Source organism: Eumetopias jubatus, unplaced genomic scaffold (assembly GCF_037043125.1).
Source record: "Eumetopias jubatus isolate StellerSeaLion01/CBP00866 unplaced genomic scaffold, mEumJub1_p1.0 scaffold_12, whole genome shotgun sequence".
NCBI lineage: Eukaryota > Metazoa > Chordata > Mammalia > Carnivora > Otariidae > Eumetopias > Eumetopias jubatus.
This window is the reverse complement of record NW_028274818.1, coordinates 50,958,832-50,985,414: the sequence shown is the minus strand read 5'-3', so window position 1 is coordinate 50,985,414 and position 26,583 is coordinate 50,958,832. Positions and strand designations below refer to the sequence as shown.

The 26,583-nt window shown below is 34.7% G+C and overlaps 1 protein-coding gene across 6 annotated transcripts in view; it reads right to left on the bottom strand.

Annotated features, from left to right (window-relative positions):
- The window catches only part of COP1 (COP1 E3 ubiquitin ligase), a 246,412-nt gene that overhangs the window by 170,507 nt on the left and 49,322 nt on the right, over nt 1-26,583 (bottom strand). For 4 of the 6 annotated variants that reach the window (XR_003612280.2, XR_003612276.2, XR_003612277.2 and 1 more), the window contains exons 6-8: nt 24,389-24,457; nt 8,845-8,904; nt 7,348-7,424 (exon numbers count right to left, since the gene is read on the bottom strand). Coding sequence is in view for 1 of the 6 variants with exons in the window: in XM_028122995.2 (XP_027978796.1) it covers nt 7,348-7,424; nt 8,845-8,904; nt 24,389-24,457 (206 nt within the window). In the remaining 5 variants the exon portion in view is untranslated. The remainder of the gene's footprint in view (nt 1-7,347; nt 7,425-8,844; nt 8,905-24,388; nt 24,458-26,583) is intronic. The other 2 variants (XR_003612279.2, XR_003612278.2) reach the window with 1 other exon arrangement.

Below are 26,583 nucleotides of genomic sequence, written 5' to 3'. Positions count from 1 at the left end.
AGCAAGGAATGTGCTTCTTCCTCTGACCCTCCCCCAACTCATGCTCTCTCTCTCTCTCATGCTCTCTCTCTCAAATAAATAAAATATTTAAAAATAAATAAATAAAAATATAAATAAATAAATTGACAATATATGAAGAGTACCCATTACATTATTGCCAAGGAAGTTTTCTGCATCTTGTGTTTTTGTTTTAGCTCAAGTTGAAAATTCTGTAAGATTCTTCAATGTCCTCCATCTCCTATGACTTTAATTTCAACTCCTTTGCATGGTATAGCATCAGGGTAAGGCAAGTAACTCCTCACTACTCCCAACAATAAAACAATCAAGTACTGGTTTTACTACTTCTCCCACACCATACATAAACTTCACTAAAAAACAGCAACACATTATTTATGTTCAAAAGTCCTCAATGCAGGTATAGCAGAGATTTGTTAAGATCCACCTAACCTTGGAGATACGGAACAAAGTGTCAGCCTGTGTGTGGAGAATTTCCCATATTGTTACAATTCCCCTCTTTGATAAAGGAAATAAAGACTAAATAAAAACTATTTTTTTTAAGATTTTTTATTTATTTCAGAGAGAGGGCACAAACTGGGGAGACAGGCAGAGGGAGAGAGGGAGAATCAGACTCCCCACTGAGCAGGGAACCTGATGTGGGGCTCAATCCCAGGACCCTGAGATCAAAACCCGAGCTGCAGGCAGACGTGTAACCAACTGAGCCACCCAGGCACCCCTAAATAAAAACTCTTTAGGTTTATGTAGGAAGATTTATTTAAGATACAGAATAAATTAGAGACTTACTTGTAAAGATTAGAGTTAGACTTAACCATAAAAACATTTAAATTCCTGGGGCGCCTGGGTGACTCATTTGGTTAAGTGATGGGCTATTGATTTCAGTTCAGGTCATGATCTCTGGGTCATGGGATCGAGCCCTGCATTGAGCTCTACACTCAGCACAGAGTCTGCTTAAGACTCTCTCCCTCAGGGCGCCTGAGTGGCTCAGTCGTTAAGCATCTGCCTTCGGCTCAGGTCATGATCCCAGGGTCCTGGGATCGAGCCCCACATTGGCTCCCTGCTCCGCGGGAAGTCTGCTTCTCCCACTCCCACTCCCTCTGCTTGTGTTCCCTCTTTTGTGTGTCTCTGTCAAATAAATAAATAAAATCTTTAAAAAAAAAAAAAGATTCTCTCCCTCTACCTCTCCCCCTGCCCCTCCCCCCACTGGCGAGCTTTCTAATAAAATCTTTTAAAATTTTTCAATTCCTATATGTTAAAAAAGTTATCTCCCCAAGTAAAATAAAGCAACTCAACTAATAATAAATGCCAAAAAGTACCAAGAACTTAAGCATTAATATGTGAAGAAAGATCCATTAACACCAGGTCATAATCCAGCCAAAGACCTAATATGCAAGAATAAGGAATGTGGGGGGAGGGAGGGCACCTGGGTGGCACAGTCAGTTAAGCATTCGACTCTTGGTTTTGGCTGAGGTTGTGATCTCGGGGCGATCCAAAACCACCACCCAACACCACACACACTTTTTTTCTTTTTTTATGACTGTAGATAAATATAATTGCATAAATATAATTGTTCACCAATACAGGTGAGCTAAAGAAGAATTTCATAATCTAGTCCATTATGAAATATCAAATTCCTTGAATTTCATTAGTTTACTCAAACTATATACAGATTCACAAGGTATTAACTCACTACCCTATGTATATATTCTTAATAATAAATAATTCTGGCATTGATAAGTGACCCTTTGCTTTTCCTTCCTATTATACCTACATTTTGATTCAAGTGGACCTTTGTCAATAGAAACACAAATGAAAGGTAAGTCTCAAAAATATCTTGTTAAAAATAGTTAGATAAAAGCAAGTGTCTTCCATAAAAGTCTTTTATCTCTTTTTATTTATAAACCTCCCTCTTTTATGCCACAGGAAGCCTTAATTCAAATTTTAAACTTATAAATATGTCTTCCAAAAAAATGAATTAAATTTACAATCAACAGGAAGTCTCTTATGCGGAACGCCTTGATGGCTCAGTTGGCTAAGCATCTGCCTTCAGCTCAGGTCATGATCCCAGGGTGCTGGGATCAAGTCTCACATCAGGCTCCGTGCTCAATGGGGAGTCTGCCTCTCCCTCTGCCTGCCGCTCCCCCTGCTTGTGCTCTCCCTCTCTCTCTGACAAATAAATAATCTTAAAAAAAAAAAAAAAAGGAATTTTCTTATGGGTAAAAGCATTTTAAAGATTGGAGAGTCTAGGTCAGAAAAATTTTACTTAAAGTATTTCTATTATATTTATTTACTATTTTATCATAGGAAAACAAAAGTTATTCTGTAAATTTAACTCAACTATCTGGATCACATTAAAGCATATCTACCTTAAGCAGATAGAGAAGTTTAAACTAATACATTATCTCCAAACTAAGTTATCTGAAGTTCTGAAAACACAAAGGTGAGAGAGTAACAATTGACGATTCTGAAATACTTGCTTAAAGACAAAGAATAAAAGCAATTACAAGACTATTTATTTCTAAGATAGAAAACACATCAATGAAAAGCATTTAAAAATTTACAAGCATAATTACTCATAATGGTTTTAGAGAAGACTTAAAAATCTAAATTTTAGTTATTTTTCTCTAAGAATGTTTTAACCTAAAAATCATCGCTGTCATTATCAAGAAGAAAATCTCAACAAAAATGTTTCATTTTAGTACTTAAAGTTTGAGCTAAAGTTAAAAATGAATAACCTTTGTATCAATATATTAATATTATATTAATATCATATATTAATAATCCTCTAAAAGAGTATATTAAGATAGATATGCTCATAATTGTATTATCAGATAAAAGGACCAATCCCATTTGTAAACAGGTAAAAAAGACCATGCTTGCCCACCATTCTCTAATTCACTCATAACTTAACACACATAAATATGCAACAGTAAAGTATAAACTCAGCTCACTATTAATTGTGGAGACTTTCTCCCTCAGAATCTAAAGCAAAATGAAAAAAGGCCCTGAAAACAGCAATCCAGCTTAAACTCATTCTAATAAGAGAAATTTGTAAAGGATGAAGACTTCAAAGTGTTTAAAAAAAAAATTCAACTGATTTTATGTAGGAAAAATCACACTCTCCCACCCCCAACCACACTCCAATGAAGCCTGGCTGACAGTTTTTGTTCTGTTGTTTTTTTTAAGATTGTATTAGTTTATTTATTACGTATACTAAAGGTCAAGCTTCAATCAAAATCTCACTAACTGCGGACACCTGGATGGCTCAGCTGGTTAAGCAACTGCCTTGGGTTCAGGTCATGATCCCAGGGTCTTGGGATCGAGTTCCACATCAGGCTCCTTGCTCAGCGGAGAGCCTGATGCTCCCCCTGCTTGTACACTCTCTCTCTCTCCCTCTCTCTGACAAATAAATAAAATCTTTAAAAAAACAAATATATATATACATATATATATAAAATCTCACAAACTAATAAAAATTAAATAAAACTCGAGGTTATGTATACTTTTATTCAAAAACATATTTAAGTACTAATATGTATAAATGCTCATATAAAAATAAAGGAGTATAAAAAACTTAATAGTCACAGAATTACAGTACACTATGGAAAATACACAAAACTAATACACACAGCACAGAAGCAGGAACAAAATAATTAGAATATTTTTTAAGTGTTTAATTCTATCTCCTTCTTCCTTTCTCCCCTTCAGTCTTTAGGGAAATGGTATATCAAAAAAGAATAGAGTTCACCCTTGGTTGGATTCTTGAAGGGGGGGTACTTTGGGAAGGGGGAGCTATGTAAGAGATGAATCCAGAAGTTTCTAGGCAAAAGGAATAGGTATAAGTAAAGATATTTTAACAACCTGTTTTGGGAGTTAAATTCAATTCTAAAGCACAAAAAAAGATACAGAAGGCCATGCAAAACAGCTGGATCTAAGCCAACTTACATGTAGTGGAAAGTCACTGAAGGATTTTAAGCAGGAAAAAAACATGATCAGATTTCTGGCAATACACTGCAAGAGGATAGTTAAAAGACCACTGCTAGGCTCCATGTGATATGGAGAGTCTAAACAGCAAAAAGAGAATACACAGGATATGAAAATTATAGCTAATCATGGTATACAGAAGATAAAATCCTGGGGGAAGTGGGGTAAGAGAAAACAGTTGTATGTCTTTTGTTTTTCTTCTCATTTAAATACATAATCTAATCATTAACTTAGAATCTATGTAAGGGATTCAATGACCAGACATATAAAGAGGTCCTCATTACAGAAGAAAATAAATGAATCAACAAAAAGGCTTTTTAAAGTAAACCTGCTATAAAAAAGACCAAAAACATTACAGTGAGGAATAAAACAAAATTGTCTTGCATTTAAATAATAAAGCTAATAATTATGGTGGAAGAAGGTTACTATAATTAGAACTACATGCTATTTCTTAAAAATAAAGAAAAATAAAATATTGTTAGTATAACATAACATATTTAATTTCACATCTTAATCTTAAGGGTCATTTCCTAAGAGTACTTTAGGGCTACGTGATTTTTCCCAAGTGTCTCTCTCAAACCTTGATATTCAAATTACTTGTTCTATGAAAATATCAAAATACTCTTTTGAAGAAAGTATTATGTTTGCCTGTTTTCCCTTCTTCAACTATTAACTAAGTTAAATCTGCAAGAACCTCATTTGACAATAGCTCTGCATAGGATTTTAGTTGTTTTTCAACAAAGTTTTCATAGATTTCATGAAATCCTGACTCTTCCGTAAGATCTGCTACTTTATTTTTTTTTAAGATTTTATTTATTTGACAGAGAGAGAGAGCAGACAAAGCGGCAGGCAGAGAGAGCGAGAGAAGCAGGCCCCCGCTGAGCAGGGACCCCAATGCAGAACTCGATCCCAGGGCCCTGGGATCATGACCTGAGTCCAAGGCAGACCCTTAACCAACTGAGCCACCCAGGCGCCCCTGCTACTTTATCTTATAAATAGGATATTCTAGAGTCACATTAGCTATATAATTCAACTTTTTTCCTTTGTATTTCATTTTCTTTAAAACACCTGGGAATGACTCAGTCTGTGGGATATTGTTACCCTTAAGTTTAAGGCTCACTTTCTGAAATACATGGGATCTTTGTCAATGGAATACTATGTGAGTATATGCAGGTAAGCAAAAATTGTCATCTCACAAAATATTCACTGACAATTCCCATTGTCCTCTCTCTCTCTTGGCAAAAGGAAAAGGTATAAGTAAAGGTATTTTAATATCCTGTTTTGGGAGTTATATTCAATTTTAAAGCACAAAAAAAGATACGGAAGGCCATGCAAAACCACTTCTCATCTCTTCCTCCAATAAAATCCTAATCCAAGGCACCATCTCCTCTCTTCTAGATTGTTACTTGCTTCCTAACTTTTACCATACTTCTAATGGCAGGGGGTCAGGACAGTCTCTTCTCTATCCTCCACACAGGTACCTCAGTAAACATTTTAAAATCTAAATCAGATCCTGCTCAAAACTCTCCCAAGACTTTTCTTTTTTAAAGATTTATTTATTTGGCGCGGGGGGGGGGGGGGCAGAGGGAGAGGGAGAGAGAGTCTTAAGCACACTCTGAGTGCCCCTGAGGGCAGAGCCTGACTTGGGGCTCAATCTAATGACCCTGAGATCACAACCTGAGCAGAAACCAAGAGTGGGATGCTCAAATGACTGTAGTACCCAGGGACCCTGACTTTCTATCATATTTACACTTCATTCACTTGTTAGCTTAAATGTTACCTCCCCAGAGAAGCCTGACTATACAAACTAACCGGAACTACATGCTATTTCCAGTCCTAATATGCCCTAATTTTTTTTTTTGCCAACCCCTAATATGCTTAATTTTTCTTCCTAACATACTACTTACATACTTTGTACTACTACTTCTACATCATATATGTATTTGTTTAGTATCTCCCCAAGCCTCACACAGACACTCCCCAAAAGGTAAGCTCCATTAAGAACAGGGATTTTGCCAGCTATATTCCAACAATATAACAGTGCCTAGTGCATATCACAGGCATTCAATAAATAGAGCCAGTTAAAGTAATATAATACTATATTATCACATGTTACTAAAACCCATCAGTGAGAGACTGAGTAACAAAAACCTGGACACAATAGAAAGAAATGCTACCATTAAACAAGAGAGAGATGGGACAATGGGAATTGTCAGTGAATATTTTGTGAGATGACAATTTTTGCTTACCTGTATACACTTACACAGTATTCCATTGACAAAGATCCCATGTACTTCATAAAGTGAGCCTTAAACTTAAAGGTAACAATATCCCACAGACTGAATCATTCCCAAGTGTTTTAAAGAAAATAAAATACAAAGGAAAAAAGTTGAATTACATAGCTAATGTGACTCTAGAATCAACTAGAACTCACAAGGATTCTCCATAAATGGTTAATGAGGAAAATATCAAACATCCCAGGAACCTTCATTAACCAGAAGATTCCCGGTGCCCTTTTCCCCACATATCATACTAAACTAGATCCACCATCGCTTTCCCAAACTGACAGGTTTCGAAGACTGGTGTATTCTCTTGTACTGGCACTGAACTGCCTGATAATTCACGTTATCCCAAAACTATCTGTTTGAAAAGCTTCCACTGGGCCATTATCCTAAATGGATTAGTAAGTTAAAAACATGTAAAATTGCTCTTACTTTGAACACTTCAAGCAAAAAGTTCAAAGTTCCAATTCTAGGTAGGATAGATTTCATCAACTAGAACTTCAAAGCTAGAAGGAACCACAGACATCTCCTGTACTTCACAAATACTGAAGAAGGCCAGTCACTATACTACTACTCTAAAACCTAGGGAAACAATCACGAGCAAGACAAAATAATCCCTGTTCTAATAGAGCATATAGAAGAGAAGACAAATTAACAACACAGAGTAATGAAGAAAATACCAAAGTTTTTAGGGGAAAAGCCCAGGGTTTTACCTAATCAAATTTCTCCCTAATATTACCTACCATTTCATGTTCTCAAATTGCAGATTTTTAAGGTCATTTGATTTTAACTCACAAGATATTTAAAGCTACTATTATTTCAAGAAATTCACCAAATTTTTAATCCAACAGTGAATTCATAATATTACAATATTCTGCTGTTTGTGGCATGAAAATTCAAAGCATTAAGGAAACAGATGGTCCATCTGAATCTCATTTCTAGATCATGACCAAAAGCAATTTCTCAGGGGTTTTGTATATTACATGGAAAAGGCTCCCAAGGACTAGTACCATATGTGCATTTTGCAACATAAATCCTAAGTAATTACAAATTTGAAGCTTTGTACCTGTGTGATGGAGAAGGAGCTTCAAATTGAGGCACTGTGCTATCCTCACTGACAGGAGAGTACAAGCCGCTCATTTCCTGAAAACACAATTACTTGAGTTATAGTAGACACTCCAAACAGAAAATGTAGAAGTCAAAATGAGATACAATATTATATTCCCTTCCAATCCTAGATTTTTATCAGTCACATTTTGTCTCAACATCCGTTATGTCTCAAGGCTTCCTCTCCTCAGAGTACAAAGCAAGATTATCTAAAAAGTTCAGAGACAGCTTTTTCTATGGTACACATTCTTATAGAACTAGAAACTCTTTAATAAATATTGTTCATCACTAATGAAGCCACCAAATGCAAAGACAAAAATAAATATTTCAAATGAGATGTACTATATTGTACTACAAGCTAATCATTAATCCAAGTGAGAACCTATTGATAAATATTAAGTATGACAGTATGGTATGTGAATCATTAGGTTCAGCTCCCTCTAAAGTCCAGAAAAACAGGATATGTGTTTACTTTAAAAATATCCTCTGAAAGCATTAAGCAAGTCATCTTGATTCAAATATTAGCATTTTAAAATAAAGACTTAAAGTCTAACTCATTAACTCAGAGGAAGAAGCCTCCTAATCAACTATTATTGCATAAATTATGCACCTCTGAATCATACCAACAACCTGGCCTTTTTTATGTGCTATTCTGATTAATGCAAAAGCAGCAAATTTTAAAATGCCACTAAAGATACATAATCAGGTAGAATTACTTCTGTCTAACCCAAGCTCAGTTCAGTCATACAAGGGACATAAACATAGTAGTAACAAGTTTCAAGTAACACGTTAGGAATGCCACATGGGACACTGAATTTCCACAAAATATTAAACTCAAGATCATTTAACATGTTCTACATATCAGCAAAAGAAAATTACAACACATATGAACAATTTAAAACACACACTAAATTTAAATGTAGTTGCAGAAAATAACCTCACATCATAATAGTCTATGAGCCTCCAAAAGATCCTCCCATGGATTTCCATAAGTAAACTATATTGTACTATAAATGCCTAGATTATTGTTCACATGTTTTCGTAACTCTTTGTAAATTAACCTTAGCACAGCAGGTATGTAAAAAGTTATTTACTTAATAAAAGAATAGAATTGTGACATTATAATTTTAATGATAATTGAGGGTTTTGTGGGAGTTGATTTAAGTTACTAGGCTAGAGTACCAAGAAAATTAAATGATTTTTTTCAATCTACCCAAGAATAATTATGGCAATAAAACAGTGAAAACAAATTTAGTATACATTTATCATAAAGTGTTCAGAATGCTTTTTGTATGAAAATGCACTCTGAATTAAAATTAAATATTTTAAGTAACATCTGTTACATTCTATATACTGGAAACAAATCCCATAAATTCAATGCAGTAATTTAAAGGAAAAGTGACAATTTCATGAAACTGAAAATTGCTAGAGATGTGAGAAATTCTTGATTTCTTACTTCCACTCTTTTAATATCCTCTTCCAAAACACTCAGCTCCTTCTGGATCTGTTCCAGTTGCTGCAGACAAAATAGAGAGGGGGGGAAAAAAAAGCCTAAACCAAACCACACTGGTATCACCATGATCATAAAACAACTTTGCATTTGGAAAATAATTTCTAGAAAATTGGTCACTAATAATAGATTGCAGGGATGAAAAATTGCAGACAAAAAGAGCTGAAAAGTCCTATGCTAAAAAATGTAGAGACTTAATATTTAAGAAAACACAACGCTGTACTTCCTCAATGCAACAAGGATTGACTTTATTCATTATTCAGATACGAATGATCAACAAAAATGACTGTGTGACTTAATAAAAATAGGAGACATCCAAAGACTTTCTAATTACCTCATCTGTTAGCAATTAATGTTAGCATATCAGCTGTTAACTCCATTTTAAAATAAAAATTAGTTTCACAGAGGTTAAATCCCACTACCCAAAAGCAATCACAAGTTAGCATTTTAACATTTGCCTCTTAACATTTTTTAAGACATGTTTAAGATAATGCTTCATCTTTGATATCTACTTGCATCATAACCTTTTCCTATGACATTAAAATGCAAACATTTTAACTGCTGAATCACATTCAACAATATACTTAACCATTCTCATCTTACTAGAGATTTCAGTTGTTTGCATGAGTAATTCTGGAACATGAGTCTGCATTTCAATTGTTATTAAAAGATTATTAAAAATGAAGTTATTCAACCAAAAATAAATATAGTTAGGAAAGCTTCACTATGTGAAACTGCTTTCCAGAAACACTACACAAAATAAAATTTCTATCACCAGTATCTGTAAGTGGCTGTCTTAATCTAAACCAAATACACTGAACCAATTTTTAAAATGTAAAATAACAATAATGAATACTTGTGTCATACTTATCATAGGATGTGAAATAGGTACTATTAAACATTAGGAAAATGAAAAGCACAGAAAAGTTAGATGACTTGACCAAGATCATTCAGCATGTAAGTGGCAGAAATGGTATTCAAATCATGGCAGCCCCCTTGCTCCAGAATTTCTGCTGTTACTCATTATGCTATAGTACTTCTTGAAAACAGTACCTCATTATTTAATTTTTCATTTCTTTCATGACTGGTAAGGGTAAATGGACTTTTAAGGTTTATTAACATTAGCACCTTCTCTTCTGTGACTATCCATACACAGTTGGTAATATAATTGATAACTTATTAATTCAAATATTTACTAGTGCTAAGCATTTTGCTAAGCACTAGGAAGAACAGGATTTAGAAAACTATAGCCCTTGCCCTCATTGGAACTCACTCCAGGGGAGAGAACAAACAAGTTAAGCCAACAGTTGAAATATCATAGTAAACATTATGATAGTATGCACACAGAATTTAAGGTAAGGTTGCCCCTAACCTAGATGGAAAACTGGGGAAGAGGAGAGAGGCAACTGGATAAGTGAAATTAGATCTGAAAGTAAATGAAGTCTGAGCCTTGAAGGGACTAATAGAATTTTGCTAGGGAAAACAATGAGGAAATAGAGAATAAACAGGGTAAAAAATAATACATTGAAAAACATACAAGCTGTAAGAAAGGAGAATAATAAATCTGAAGCTATGATAATGAAATCACCAAATGTCAACCTGTATACTCAGCAGAGATAAGATAAGAAATAAATAAATAAATAAATAAATAAATAAATAGCAAGATGGTAGGGAGAACACCAATGTTTAAGAGATGGGCAAAGAAAGAAGGAGCAGTTCTGCATTAACTATCAAGAAGTCCAAAACGGTAACCATAAAACCAGAAGACAAGACAGCATACTATTATAGAAACCATGGAGGAATGGGGGAAGAGTGTAATAAAAGTAATTAGCATTGTCAAATGCTTTCAACTCTTCCATCCAGTTTAATAAACTATTCTCTACCCTAAAATTTTTCACACCATACTCCCACCTTAACCGAATCCTTCCTCTCCCTCAAAGACACAGTCTGTCTTGGAACTCTTTTAAATAAAAGCTGATCAACTGATACTCTCACACCCCAGGTCCATTTCCAAAGGTTAGTCTTCCACTCCAAACCACTCCGGTCTGGTTCAATCCAAGTAGCAAAACCACTCTGTGATCCTAGCCACCTATAAAACATCCCAGTCATTTCCTACCATCACTGACACCTCTTGACTTTTGCCTTTCGGTTCGTGCATATTTTCAACTCCAGTGATCCTAAACTCTAATTCAGCCAAGCATCCCATGGTCACCAATTAACCTTTTTCATTAATTACCTTGAAATACTCCACTCTTCAAATCCTTAAACAACTGCTGAGGGTCTTTAGTATGACTGCTTTAAAAAACACATTTAAAAAAAAGATAAAGTCAACATCTACAATATCAACATCCAGAGACAGCCAATATCACTGGTGTGATACATAACACATAATTAAGATCATAATAATTTCACTCCACTTTTGAACTTGAAACACCAGAAAAAAATTCCAGTATCACCTGAAATCCCAAAATAGTAAACTGTAATGCCCTATTCTCTAAGGATAATGCCCCATCCTTTTAGTACCCCAAAGTTTATGCTGGATAATACACCTATTATTATATATGGATGCTGCTTTATATGAGGTGAACTACATAAAACTGCCATTGTTCAAACAATATTTCCAATAATTACTGGTCCCAAACCAGTAATCTCATATGGTTCAATTTAAAATAAAACAACTATCATACTAGGATGATTATCCTGATTATATATCATTTGTTCTCCATGGAAAATGGGAGAATTTTTGTTGAGTTTTTAATTATATTCTACTCTCTTTGAAGACAATAATTTTACTGACAATCAAAAACCCAGGGAATATAAAAATAAAAATACTCTAAAATCTAAAAAATAAAGGATTAAACAAGTAAGGTACAAATGCTGCCCTTAGATAGATAGATAGAGAACATAAAATGATGCAACCTACCTGTGTGAAAAAGTCTGAAAAAGTGTCAAACCAAAATAAAATTTTATAAGTTTAGAGAAATGGAAATCACTTAGCACATAATAAATTTGAGGCATTTACATTTTATGAGATTCTGAAGGGGTTTGGCTAAGTTACTAGAGCACTGTGATACTGTGATTTATAATAAAAAATATATAATTGGTCTTCATTCAGCTCCTGGCCACAGGTCTTAAAACCCTTGATTTTAAGTTTCTATATGCTTAATGACATGACTGGTGGCTAAGGGCTCCTGCAGAACCTCTAAATGAGGGCTGACTGCCAAGGGAACCAACCTTACAGGGTGGTGAACATGTGGAGATGCTAAGAGGGTGGCACACCTAGAGAGTGTATGGAAGTTCTATGCCCTTTCCCATATTCCTTGCCCTGTGCATCTCTTCCATCTCTTCCTGAGTTGTACATTCTTTTATAATGAACTGGTAACCTAGCAAGTAACTGTTTTCCTGAGTCTGGTGAGCCATTCTAGCAAATTATCAAACCCAAAGAGGAGGTCACAGGAACCTCCAAGTTATAGTCAGTCGGAAGAAGAGGTGACAAGGTGGACTTGCATTTAGCATCTGAAGTGGCATCTCAGCCTTATAAGACTAAGCCATTAACCTGTGGGATCTGGGACAAACACCAGGTAGACAGTGTCAGAACTGAATTGAATTGGGGGACATTCAGTTGGTGTCTGCACAGAATTGAAGAATTGCTTAGTGTAAAAATCACGCACACATTTGGTGGCTAGAAGTGTAAGAGCAGAGTGATGAATATAAGGGAAGCAAGTGTTTCCCTATCAGGCATCAATGCAAGACATTATAGTACTAAAAAAGAAGAAAGACAAAGGACAACAATTTAAAGGAAGTGGAACAATAGCCAAACTGTGGAAAGAGCCAAGATGTCCATCGACAGATGAACAGATAAAGAAGATGTGGTATATATATATATGCAATGGAATATTATACAGCCATCAAAAGGAATGAGATCTTGCCATTTGCAACAACATGGATGGAACTGGAAGGTGTTATGCTGAGCAAAATAAGTCAATCAGAGAAAGACATGTATCATATGACCTCACTGATATGAGGAATTCTTAATCTCAGGAAACAAACTGAGGGTTGCTGGAGTGGTGGGGGGTGGGAGGGATGGGGTGGCTGGGTGATAGATGTTGAGGAGGGTATGGGCTATGGTGAGCACTGTGAATTGTGCAAGACTGCTGAATCACAGATCTGTACCTCTGAAACAAATAATACAATATATGTTAAAAAAAAGAAGAAGAAGATAGCAGAAGGGGAAGAATGAAGCGGGGGAATCAGAGGGGGAGATGAACCATGAGAGAGGATGGACTCTGAAAAACAAACTGAGGGTTCTAGAGGGGAGGGGGGTGGGAGGATGGGTTAGCCTGGTGATGGGTATTAAAGAGGGCATGTTCTGCATGGAGCACTGGGTGTTATATACAACAATGAATCATGGAACACTACATCAAAAATTAATGATGGAATGTATGGTGATTAACATAACAATAAAAAATGTTTAAAAATAAAGGAAGTGGAAAGAAGAATTAACCTAAATTCACTCCTCAAACGTGTTTCATAACTGGGAGCAGCAGGATCTAGAATAAAAGCATGAATCAGAGTCCAAGAATGTTTTGGAGAAATGAAGAAAGTCCACAAAGATGAACCACTATTATCTGAGTGAAAATTGATCATTAATTGGGAATGATAACCAAAACCACCCTGGACCATATCCTCATGAGTTTGGGAATTATTAAAAATAATAATAAATACATATGATGGAGAAATGCTTTAAGTCCATTCCTAAGCCTATATTAATAGCAAGGTCACTTTCAACACAGCATTGTGTGCCAAAATCCAAAGAAAATCTAAAAAACATTTAAATTTAAAAAGTAAAGTTTCAGGGGCGCCTGACTGGCTCAGCCAATTGAGCATCCAACTCTTGATTTTGGTTCAGGTCATGATCTCAAGGTCGGGAGATGGAATCCTGCATCAGGCTGTGTACTCAGCATGGAGTCCGCTTGAGATTCTCTCTCTCTTCCTCACCTTTTGCCCCTCCCCCTGCTTGCACGCACACTCAATCTCTCTCTAAATTAAAAAAAAAAAAAAATGAAGTTTCAGAATCCCAGAAGACTAAAATGTAAAATAATTTGAAAATGAGAAGCCCCCTTTTATTGACATTTGCTTTGCTGAACATAGGTATCACTGGTACTTATTTATCTGACCTGCACTCATGATTTGATAAAAACATGCTAAAGTATTAAACTTAGCGTGTGAATTTTGTTTTTTAAAAGCTAATACAATTAGGGGAGTCTGGGTGGCTCAGTCAGTTAAGCGTCTGCCTTCAGTTCAAGTCCGTGATCCCAGGGTCCTGGGACCAACACCTGCATTGGGGCTCCATGCTCAGCGGGGAGTAAGCTCCTCCCTCTCCCTCTGCCCCTCCCCCTGCTTCTCTCTCTAGCACATGCTCACTCACTCTCAAATAAATAAATAAAATCTTTAAAAAAATAAATAAATAAAAGCTAATATAATTAGAATAAATTGTAGCTGCCGAGATTATTTCAATCATCTGACATATTCAAATCTGAACAAAAGAATACTGGTATACTTTCAGAAAATACTGGGTTAAAAAAAGAGAGTAGCAAAATTTAACATACATATATAAACAATAATGAGATACTGCTGTATATCTATTAGAACATCCAAAATCCAGAACAATGACAACACCCAATGCTAACAAGAATGTGCAGCAATAGGAACTCTCACTTATTCCTGGCAGGAAAGAAAAACAGTACAACCACTTTGGAAGACAGTTTGGCAATTTCTTTAAAAAGTAAACATAAATTTAGCATACGACTCAGTAATCATACTCCTTGGCATGTACCCAAAGGAGCTGAAAACTTCTATGTCTACACAAAACCATATCATAGCAGCTTTATCATAATTGCTAACACTGGGAAGCAACCAAGATGTCCGTCAGTATGCAAAGGGTAAACAGTATCACATCCAGACAATGGAATATTATTTAATGCTAAGAAGAAATGGACTCTAAAAACATAAAAAGACACGGATGAAACTTAAATGCATATTACTAAGGGAAAAAAGCCAATGTGAAAGGCTATATTCCAATCCTATGATATTCTGGAAAAGGCAAAACCAAAGAAACAGTAAAAATCAGTGATTGCCAGATGTTGGAGGCAGGGAATGGGATGAATAGGTGGAGCACAGAAGAATTTAAGGGCAACGAGAATACTCTGTATGATACTATAATGATGGATACATGTCATTACACATTTCTCCAAACCCACAGAATATACAAAACCAAGAGTTAACCCCAGAGTAAACTACGGACTTTGGGTGATTATAACATGTCAGGTTCATGAGTTATAACAAATGTACCCTCTTGTGAAGAATGCTGATAATGGGAGAGGTTTTGCACATGTGAGGGCAAGTAGTACATGGGAAATCTCTGTACCCTTCTCTCACTTTTGCCGTGAACCTAAAACTTCTGTTAAAAAAGAAAAAGTCTTTAAATATATATACATACACACATATACACATACACAGATATATTCATTCTATGAGTTACTACCAAAAGCAAAGCTCATTTAGCCATATGAAGTATAAACTAAAGTCTTACCATACCACCATACCACTACCCCATAAACATACACATACTTAACACCTAAATTCTGTAATGTGAGACAGGCTTAATTATAAGCTTCATTCAGTCCTCTGACTGTAACTTTTTTTTAAGTTGAAAAGAAAGCATAAAACAAGCAAGAAAGACAGACAGAAAGAAAGAGAAAGAAAAAAGGAGGGAGGAAGTAAGGAAGGAAGAAATTAGACTACAGATGACATAATGAGATGGTTTATTTAAGAGCAAATGTAAATAGATGTCCACACCAGTACTGTGATAAGTTATAAATATAATGTAGTATCTACAGTAACCCCTAAAAATCTATAAAGAAATGTACTCAAAACCACTTTAAATAAAAATTGAATTCTAAAAAACATTCAAGTAACCCATAAGAAGAAAACAAAAACAACAAAAACCAACAAAGAAACATAAAACAAATAATAAAATGATAGGCTCAAGCCATAACATTTACATTAAATGTAAATGGTCTAAATATATTAGGACTGAATCTAGCAGAATGGATAAAAAAAATCCCTGCATCTAGAAGAAACTCACCCCAAATATAATTATTCAGTAATTCACCTAACAAGGAAACAAAGTTCACCTAAAATGCAGAAAATTCTCACGATACATTTAACAAACTTTACATGGCAGCATACAATTGCAGAACACATTCTTTCTCAAACAAATATTTCAAAATTTAACTAACTACCAGGTAACAGTGCAAATATCATATTCAAAGGAATAAAACACAAAGTATTTTCTGACAGCAATGTAATTAAAACAGAAATCAACAACAGAAAGACAACAAGAAAATCCCAATGTCCAAGGAATAAGTTTACTTCTAAATAACCCACAGGCCTAAGAAAAACTATAATGAAAATTAGAAATTCTTTTGAACTAAGGAATAACAGAATACCATACCAAATCATTAGATGCAAATGGCCTTAAATCCCTATATTAGGGGAAAAAAAGTCTGCATAATAATATGTACATCCAAGTTAACAAATTAGAAAAGGAACAATAAAATAAAATCAAAGAAAGTGAAACAATAGAAACTGTAAAGAGCATAAATTAGTAAAATGGAAAGCAAAAATAAAGTAGAAAACATACAATGACAGCAGTTGGTTCTTTCAGATAGACTCATAAAACTGATACATCCCTGGCAAGACCTGATCAAGAAAAAAAGAGGAAAAGACAAAGCAGCAATAAGCAGAGTCAGGAATGAAAGATATCACTAAAAACTCTGGGGGCACTCAAAACAATATTAAAACCAATATGCCAATAATTTGAAAATTTAGATGAAACAGACAACTCCTAGAAAAAGTATAACATGTCACAGGTGATATTTATAACAAAAAGTGAGTAAGTGTAACTGTTGTATAACAGTTATTCTGTTATTTTAGAACAGAATAATTGAATAAGCACATAAGAGTTGCAGTAAGTGAATCAATAGTTTAAACCTTTCTGCAAGCAAACAACAAATCCAGAGAGATTCTTCAGTAAAATCTTTATACAAATTCTTCCAGAAAATACAAAAAGGGTACTTTCCCCAATTCATTTGATTAAAGTAACAATCTTTACAGCAAAGCTGGACAAGATCAGTGTAAAAGAAAACTTATAGCACAATGTCACTAATGGAAAATAGATGCAAAATTCTAAACAAAGTATCAGCAAACCAAACACTATAGAAAAGGATATACATCATGGCCAAGTTTGGTTTACACAAGAAATACAAGTAGGGCAAAGAACCATCCTGGTGGGGTTTCCTAGAATGCAGAATGTTCAGTGATAAAACTAGAATACACCTAGGAAATCAGGATGGTTGATCACCTTAGGTGCAAAGTTGATAGGCCCTTTAATATTAAATCAATGTATTATTCACATTAACAGAATGAAAAAAAAAGTAAATATCACCTCAGATGCACACAATTTTTGGAGAATACTCAATCCCCACTCATGATTACAGGGGAAAAAAGTTCTCTTAGGAACCTGGGAATAGAAATTTACTTCCTTGAAAGATAAAAAGTACCTACAAAAAAACCTCCAGAAAACATCATACCTAATGGTGACACGTCGAAAGCTTTCACTTTGAGATCAGCACCAAGACTAGGATGCCCCGCTATCACCACTTCTATTCATCATTGTACCGGATGTCCTAGCCAGCAGAGTAAGACAAGAAAAATAAATAAAAGATATAAGGATCATAAAGAAAGAAACTAAACTCTTATTATTCGCAGATGACGATGTGTATACAGAAGATATAAAAGAATCTACAAATAAATTATTAGAATTAATGAGGACTTAACAAGGTTGCTGGATACAAAAAAAAAATTATCTATAAAAATCAACTGTATTTCTATATACCAGCAACAAACAGTAAGAAACGGAAATCGAAGACAAAGACATTGTTTATAATAGTATAAAAAAATGAAGACCTAAGAAAAAATCTAAAACAAAGGTGTATAAGAATAAATACTCTGAAAAAAAAAAAAAAAAAGAAGATAGCAGGAGGGGAAGAATGAAGGGGAGTAAGTCGGAGGGGGAGACGGACCATTAGAGACGATGGACTCTGAAAAACAAACTGAGGGTTCTAGAGGGGAGGGGGGTGGGGGGATGGGTTAGCCTGGTGATGGGTATTAAAGAGGGCACATTCTGCGCGGAGCACTGGGTGTTATGTACAAACAATGAATCATGGAACACTACATCAAAAACTAATGATGTAATGTATGGTGATTAACATAACAATAAAAAATTAAACAAACAAACAAACAAAAAAGAATAAATACTCTGAAAAATACCAAAATTTTGAAAGACATTCCTAAGGACCTAATTATAAACAGAGAAATACCACATTCATGGGTCAGGAGACTCAATATTGTATATAGATATACTCTCCCAAATTGATCTTTGGAGTCAAAGTAATTCCAATAAAAATCACAGCACGTTTACCATGAAAATGTGCCAGGTGGTTCTAAAATGTATATAGAAATAACAAGAGCCATAAATAGCTAGGAATTTGCTAAAGAAGAACAGTTAACTTAAAGTTCTAGTATTTAATACAATGTAGTTCTGCCAAAAAGATAGACAAATAGACCAGTGAAGCAGAAAAGAGAGCCTAGAAATGGACCCTCACATATACAGCCTAGAAATGGACCCTCACATATATGGACACATTATGCATGACACAGGTGGTGCTTGAGAGCAACTGGAAAAGGATGGCCTTTTTAATTAAGGATGCTTGGACAAGTGATAGATATCCATATGAAAAGTTGCCTATCCCTCACATTATACACAATAATAAATTCCCAAGCAGATTATAATCTTAATGTGAAAGATAAAAAAAATAAAGCTTCAAGTACTTAATATGGCAAAATGTCTCCATGACCTCAGGTGGGAAATTCTTTACCGAACACAAAAAGCACTAATTATAACAGAAAAGACCAATAAATTTAACTCTTTTAAAAAACAGAAACTTCTGTTCAAGTTACATCATTAAGATAATGAAATAAGCAGCCCAATTAGATGAAGAAAATATTTGCTGAAGATAGAGATAGATAAATAGACAGAACAAAGAATTTTTCAACAAACCATTAAGAATATCAACTAAGTAGAAAAGATGCAAAAAGCTTTAAACAGTTACTTTACACATACACAAAAAATCCAAATGGCCAACACAGTATGCTCAACCTCACTAGTCATTAGGGAAATGCAAATTAAAACCACAAAGAAACAGCAATCCCACGATTAGCTAAACTGAGAAAGTCTATTGTGATACCAAGTACTGGCAAGAATACAGTGCAAAAGGAACACGCATACAACACCTGTAGAAGAGTAACTAATACAACTACTTAGGAAAACAGTTTGTTATCTACTAAAGTTGAAGATGTTTATGTCCTAGGACTCATCAATTCCACTCCTACATACATACCATAGATATATATGCATACATACAGCTGGGTACATATACAAGATAGTAGCATTGTTTGTGAATAGGCCAAAACTGAAAAAAGCCCAAAGTCCATCAACCACAAAATTGGGGTATATTCATTTAATAAAATACTATAAACAAAACTAATCAACGATAGCCATATATAACAATATGGATGAACCTTAACATTGAGTCAGAGAAGGTAAGAACAAAACAAACATTATAAGCTGCAGACATAAATATATTGAAGCTTAAAAAAGCAATTTATAAATACGTAGGTATCAAAATAATAAAGGAAAACAGTAAGGTGATAAATATCAGAATACTGACCACCTAAGGCACAAGGGAGAAAGCTATAATCTGGAAAGGTTAGGCAGGAACACTGGGAGTCCCAACAATAATCTGACTGTTAAATCAGGATGGCGGTTACATGCATGGTCACTCTACCATAAATCTTTAAACTGTAAATTTGTTTTATGGACTTTTCTATGTTTTATTTCATATAAAAACACTGTAAAATTAGCTCACTGGAATTCCAAACACAACCAAAAGGAAACCAAGACTTATCAAACTACCCTATTACAGTAAACAGGTACCACAAATGTCCAGAAATATATTTTAAAATTAAATCAAATTAAATGTAAGACAATTGTTTAAATGCTAGTACAAATTTGGCTTTTACATGAAACCCAAAGCTCCTTTGGTCAATCAGACCATGAAGAATAACATTTTCATTTAAATACATATACTTATTAAATGCTGTGGTAGGCAGAATCTAAGACAGCCTCCAAAGATTCCCACTTAGTATTCACACACTCATGTAATTCCCACTCTTGGTGTGGGCTGGACTTAATGATCTGCTTCTAATGACCAGAAAACAGCACATGTGTGGATGTAACTTCCAAGATTAAGTTACAAAAATTATGTAACTGCTATCTTCAAAATGCTCTTTCTCACTTGCTCCCTTTGAGATAAGCCAGCAGCCATGTAGAAAGCTACCTATGGAGAAGCCCATGTGGCAAGAAATTGGTATCTCTATCTAGTAGCCAGTGCGTGAGCTTGGATGGGTTCCTATCCTGGTCAAACCTTGAGGTAACTGCTGCCCTGGCCAACACCTTGAATGTAGCCTGGTAGAAACCCTGAGCCAAGGCACTCAATTACATGGCACCATAACTCCTGACCCAAGATATTAAATGTTTAATTTTTTAAGTCATCAAATTTGAGCATAACGTGTCACACAATAATAGATAACTAATGCAAATGCCTACTACTATGTGCCCTTCTCTTAATATTTGAAAAAGAGTCAGTAGGGGAAAATAACTCAAAAATTAAATGTAGGGTTTTTTTTTTTTAAGATTTTATTTATTTGACAGAGAGACAGACAGTACAAGCAGGCAGAGAGGCAGGCAGAGGGAGAGGGAGAAGCAGGCTTCCCACTGAGCAGGGAGCCCTATGCGGGGTTTGATCCCAGCACCCTGGGATCATAACCTGAGCCGAAGGTAGATGCTTAACCTACTGAGCCACCCAGGTGCCCCTAAATGAAGGGTTCTAATAGCCCAAAAAGGACTAGCAAGATGTGATATTGAAGTAAGTAAGTATGTTAAATCTGAAAAGCAGATTTAACTTCTTAGATTGGTATATACCAATATCTAAACCAACACTCATCATAACCTCAATAAAAATTAAGTCTAAGATCACAAAGTTAATTTCCAATGTCTGAATGCTAATCTTAGGAAAATAAATTCAAAAGTAGTAGTTTGCCTCCTGCTCAGTCTATATTTTGCTTGAATAAGTTCAAGTATAAATTATACAACTGGAGATAAGACCTCTAACAACTACATTCATTTTGAGGATTAAGCATGCAAATACTTTATAATATATGCAAAACATATAATCATTCACTTCATTCTGTCTGTACTAAATTATGAGGTATTAATCAACTAATTTCCTAAAATAAAGTTGTTGTTTTTTTTATTTGAGAGAGAGAGAAACGTGCACACAAGTGGGAGGAAGGGCGTGAGAAGGAGCAGAGGGAGAGGGAAAGAGAATCTCAAGCAGGCTCCACACCCAGGAAAAAGCCTGTCCCACCTCGTTCTCACAACCGTGAGATAATGACCTGAGATGAAATCCAGAGTCAGACACTTAAATGACTGAGCCACCCAAGCACCCCTAGACTAAAGTTTATTATGATAACATAGCACTACTGTACCTGACTCCAATTATGAGGAAATTTATGAAATTCAACGTAATTTAAGTTTTTTGTAAAAACTGTAAATTTTTAAAGTCTGTTAACCTAGCACTAAATTTTCAAATTTGTAAACTTTGTTAACCTAGCTCCTCAGAGTCTCTTCTATAATTAAACCTGAAATACTCAAAATCACTCAATTCTGGGTACATTAAAAAAAAACAAAATGTATTAATTACAATTTAATCAGTGCACAAAAAAGGCACCAATATCCTGAAGTACTTAGAACTAGTGCATTTCTCGGTTAAATTGCCTACCATTAGACAATATGGTTCATGGGGGGAAAAGAAATCATCCAATCACAAGGATCAAACAAAAGTTAAGCTGTAAAATTCTACAGCACAATTAACCCAGACATTTAATGACAAAAATATAAAAACACTGATACTAAGAGCTATGTGATCAAACACAGTATCTTAGAAGGTATTAGTCAAGGTCATCAGCCACCACATCAGAGAGAGGACAAATTCCTATCACAAGAAGAGTTACTTACTAGGAAACAACCCTCTATTGATCTCTCCCATTTCAGAACATGCTGTCATAGCTTTTGTTCCAAATTATCTTTTCAAGGATGTTTCTACAGCAAATACCCTGGCAAGACAGAAATAGTGACTTTTTCCAGGACAAAGGGCAGATTTGTTTTCTGATCAATATGATAAAAAAAAGTATCTCCCTGAAAGGCAAAGACTAGACAGGTTTTCCAGCAGACCCCCTTAAAAGACTGGGATTTCCTAAGCTCAGGGTTCCTTAGTTGTTACATAAATCCACTTTATGTGCAGCATTCACCTGAGCCCATCTCCACATCGCCCCTATGGGGCTTGAGGGTCAGAGAAAACATGCAAACATGCAGCAGCTGTGCCAGATGTGCCATAATAAAGTCCTCTATCTCCAGCCCAGAAGTCTCATGGAACTGACAGCACAAATGAAACTGTGACAGGATAACTTGTCAGCTTGCTAGGAAGGAATTAATCTCAGAATCTTTAGTTTCTTTTTTAGAGTTACATGCTGTATCCTTATTACCGGAGAGTTTTTGAATCTAACAATTTTTTTGCAAGCATTAATAGATCCCTAGAAAAGCAATGAAAAACCTCAGGGGCTAACGAAAACCTTAAATAATAGAGGACACAGATAATGACGAGCCATTTAATTTAACCTCTAGACATCCTCATGTTTGGACTGTACACTTAAATGAGTCATTTATTCATTCATTATCAGGTAATTTCTCACATACTTAATCCCACTTTCAATGAAGTTTCAAAGTCTAAGGCAGAAAGAAGCATATGGATCTACTGCAAAACAATTTCACATTCTGTTTTAAAGTTGGGAGGTATATATGGAATATGAAAAACCGTCACTTTTCCAAAGAATTTTCTGTAACAAAAAGATGTTGAGTGTACATATTAATAATTTTATTTCCAGATATAACATTTTCAGCTTTGCTTCTCAAAGTGTACTCTCCAAGGACCAAAAGTATCATCACCTGAAACTTGCTAGAAATGCAGATTATGGGGCTCTGAAACATATACCCTTAATCAGAACCTGGATTCTAACAAGATCTTCAGGTGATTCTTATGTATACCAAAGTTTAAAAAGTACCCACCAACAAAGAAAAAACAAAATCAAGAGGAGTAAATTTTACACATGATCTTAGCCAAAAGGCCAAGAAGCAACAGAGAGGAATAAATTTTAAATGTATAGTGAAGATAATGTTTTTTGTTAATAGACATATTAAAAATCACAATTATTAGCTCATCAAAACTTAAGGATAAGAGAAAAAGTCATAAGCCATATAAAGAATATTTAGCTATTAATAATATCATAATACAGAAAAATCCAATTTGAACTAAGAAAAATTAAGAAATAGACATCATGAATAACCAAAAAAGGGGAAATATCAAACTAAGATGATGTAAACGTTCTGACAATGCACACTAACAGTACTTCATCAAAATAAAAACATCTCATGTTTTTATTTTCAAAAGTAATAGCCTAGAATTTAGCATATTACAGACATTACATATATTTTTTAAATGACTAAAAAACAACCTAATTAGACAACTTAAAATAAAAATATAAGATTGGTGACAGTTAGGAATTTAAATATATAACTGCTTTCAAAGTTATATTAGCATTCTCCCCATAGCACAGGATTTTGCCTTTTATTTTCCCATATTTTGTTCAAGTGTGAAATGACTAAGGAATCTAATGAACATTAAATTAGAACATTCTATTATAAGATTATTAATCAAAAAAATTATCTTTTCGCTATCCTTCATGTCTTATACTTTCCAGGTTCTAAATAGACAGCTATATTTTTACTTGTATTTTCCCCCAGTATGCATTTTTGCCCTAAGAAAAATTTGCAACACTCTCTACTTAAGACTTTATTATCTGAAGTTTCCTAAATTCTCTTTTCAGGGTGAAGGATAGGCTGTCATATGATAATTCTATTTTCTATTTTTTATCACTTTGAGGTAAGTCATTGTATTCAATCCTACAAAAAACTTTTCAGCACATCTCCAAAAAGGGATTTTTAAAATATGAAGTTCTAAGATAAAAGAAGTTAAAATAACAAAGAGTTAGAAAACTGCCTACAACTCAAATGCTTTTTAAATGTTTAAATAAACTTTTTAGCACGAAATGCCTTTACAAAAATGGCAGGAAATGGGAATAGTCAGCAACAGTAAATGAAACATTATGTAAAACATACAAAATAATATACCTCTCTCTTATTTCTTCTTGCAACCTTGAGGAATTCCATAAGGATCTGTAGTTGGGCTGCATGTGATTCCTATAATAGAAAATTATAATTGTTCTTTTAAAAATATAACTACGAGTTCAAAGTTTTCTTTAACACCACAGTATAACCAGTATGAAGCAAATTCATGAATCCATTTAAGTTAGCCTATTACTTCTATTTAATTAGTTTTCCCGTTTACTAACTGGCATTTTTAAAAGCAAGCCATTTTCAGAGTGCCTGGGTGGCTCAGTTGGTTAAGCCTCTGCCTTCAGCTCTGGTCATGATCCTGGAGTCGTGGGATGGATCCCGGCATCAGGCTCTCTGTTCAGCAGGGAGTCTGCTTTCTCCTTCTGCCCCTACCCCCTACATGTGCTCCTCCTCTCTCTCTTCTCTCTCTGAAATAAATAAAATCTTAAAAAAAAAAGCAAGCCATTTTCCCCAAAACTAAAACTAAATTTTAAGAAGCAGGTGTTTTAAATTACATTCCTCATCTACCATGCTGAAAAAACTATTTACGTGAAATGGCAATTCTGTTATCTGTCCTAGCTTTTTCTTCCAACCAAGCTAACAGAACATCAAGACAAAAATCACAGTGGAATCAACATAGTTCCTAGATACTAAGATCACTTTCTCCATAAGAATTTCATTTCCAAGAAAATAACAAGCATAATAAACGGGAAAGAATCCATATCTTTCAGAAATTAAACTTACTTTTTGTGGTTATTACCTACTTACACAGATGTGAGAATTAATATATTTCCATAGAAAACTTCAGTCAAAATCAAACATTTAAAAACAAATCTTTTAATATAATGGAGTGGAGGGCAAAGATTAAATAACCCAAATTGGTAAGTGAAACAAAAATGTAACAGATAAAAGATTATAAGCTTGACATTTTCTGGATATAAAATATAAAACTGCAAATATTTATCTTTTACTGTTAAAATTCACACAAAGAACCAAGGAATTCCAGGTGAACCTGATGAATGAATATATGTAAAACAGTATCAAGGGGTGTCTGGGTGGCTCAGTCGTTAAGCGTCTGCCTTCGGCTCAGGTCCTGATCCCAGGGTCCTGGGATCGAGCCCCGCATCGGGCTCCCTGCTCGGTGGGAAGCCTGCTTCTCCCTCTCCCACTCCCCCTGCTTGTGTTCCCTCTCTCGCTGTGTCTCTCTCTGTCAAATAAATAAAATCTTTTAAAAAAAAAACAGTATCAAAAGCTAAAAATGGAATGAAATGGCTTATAAGCAAAGGTAACTCTGATTTCTTATATATTTGAAAAGAATAATGCCCAGTAAATCACTTCCAAATCAAACAAAAATAAATAACAAAAATTAATAAATTTTCATTTACCTTGCTATGCAACAGAATTATCTGGGGCATTTGTTGAAATAAACACAGGGACAGGAATCTTTGTATAACAAGTCCCCAGATGATAAGAATAAGCCAGTCAAAATTTGGAAAATCACTAAGGTATTACACATACCACAAAGGCATGGCCATCCCACTACTAGAGTCTATACCCTCTGAGGAAAAGGAATCAAAATATGTCAATGAAATGTTTAAGTCAAGACAATAAGGACAAGGGAGAACAAATATGGTGACAATCACATTAGGATATTCCAATTAACATAACTGAATTAATGTTTCAGTGAATAAACTTATAAAACACAGTATGAATAAACTTAAAAATAAACTGAATAAACTTATAAAACACAGTATCAGGAAGATTTAAAAGTGATGCGCTGGCATCTCGCAAAACAAACTGGTATTTATTGGACCTTAGACATACCTGAAAAGTTAAACTATCACACAGAACAAATTGACAGGAGCTCTGTGTCCCAACAATGATGAAAAATATCCTCTGCATCTTTTTTGAGACTTCTTTACACTGATTATCTATAACTGTCTACAGATTATTTGGTTGAGAGCAAAGACCACATCTTTATACAAAAAGGAGCATACACAGCCAACATTAATTCATTAGCAAAGGATGTGCACAAACTACCTTCAAAATACTAATTTTGAATACTTCATTTTAGCCTATCAACTATGACATGTAAATAAGAACGCAACTGATTTGTAGAAAGAAGGGGGAAAAAGCCCCCCAAGCCTTAAGGTCAAAGGAAAACTAGGACCAACTAAGTACACTAGGAATTCAATTTAGCAAATGGCGTC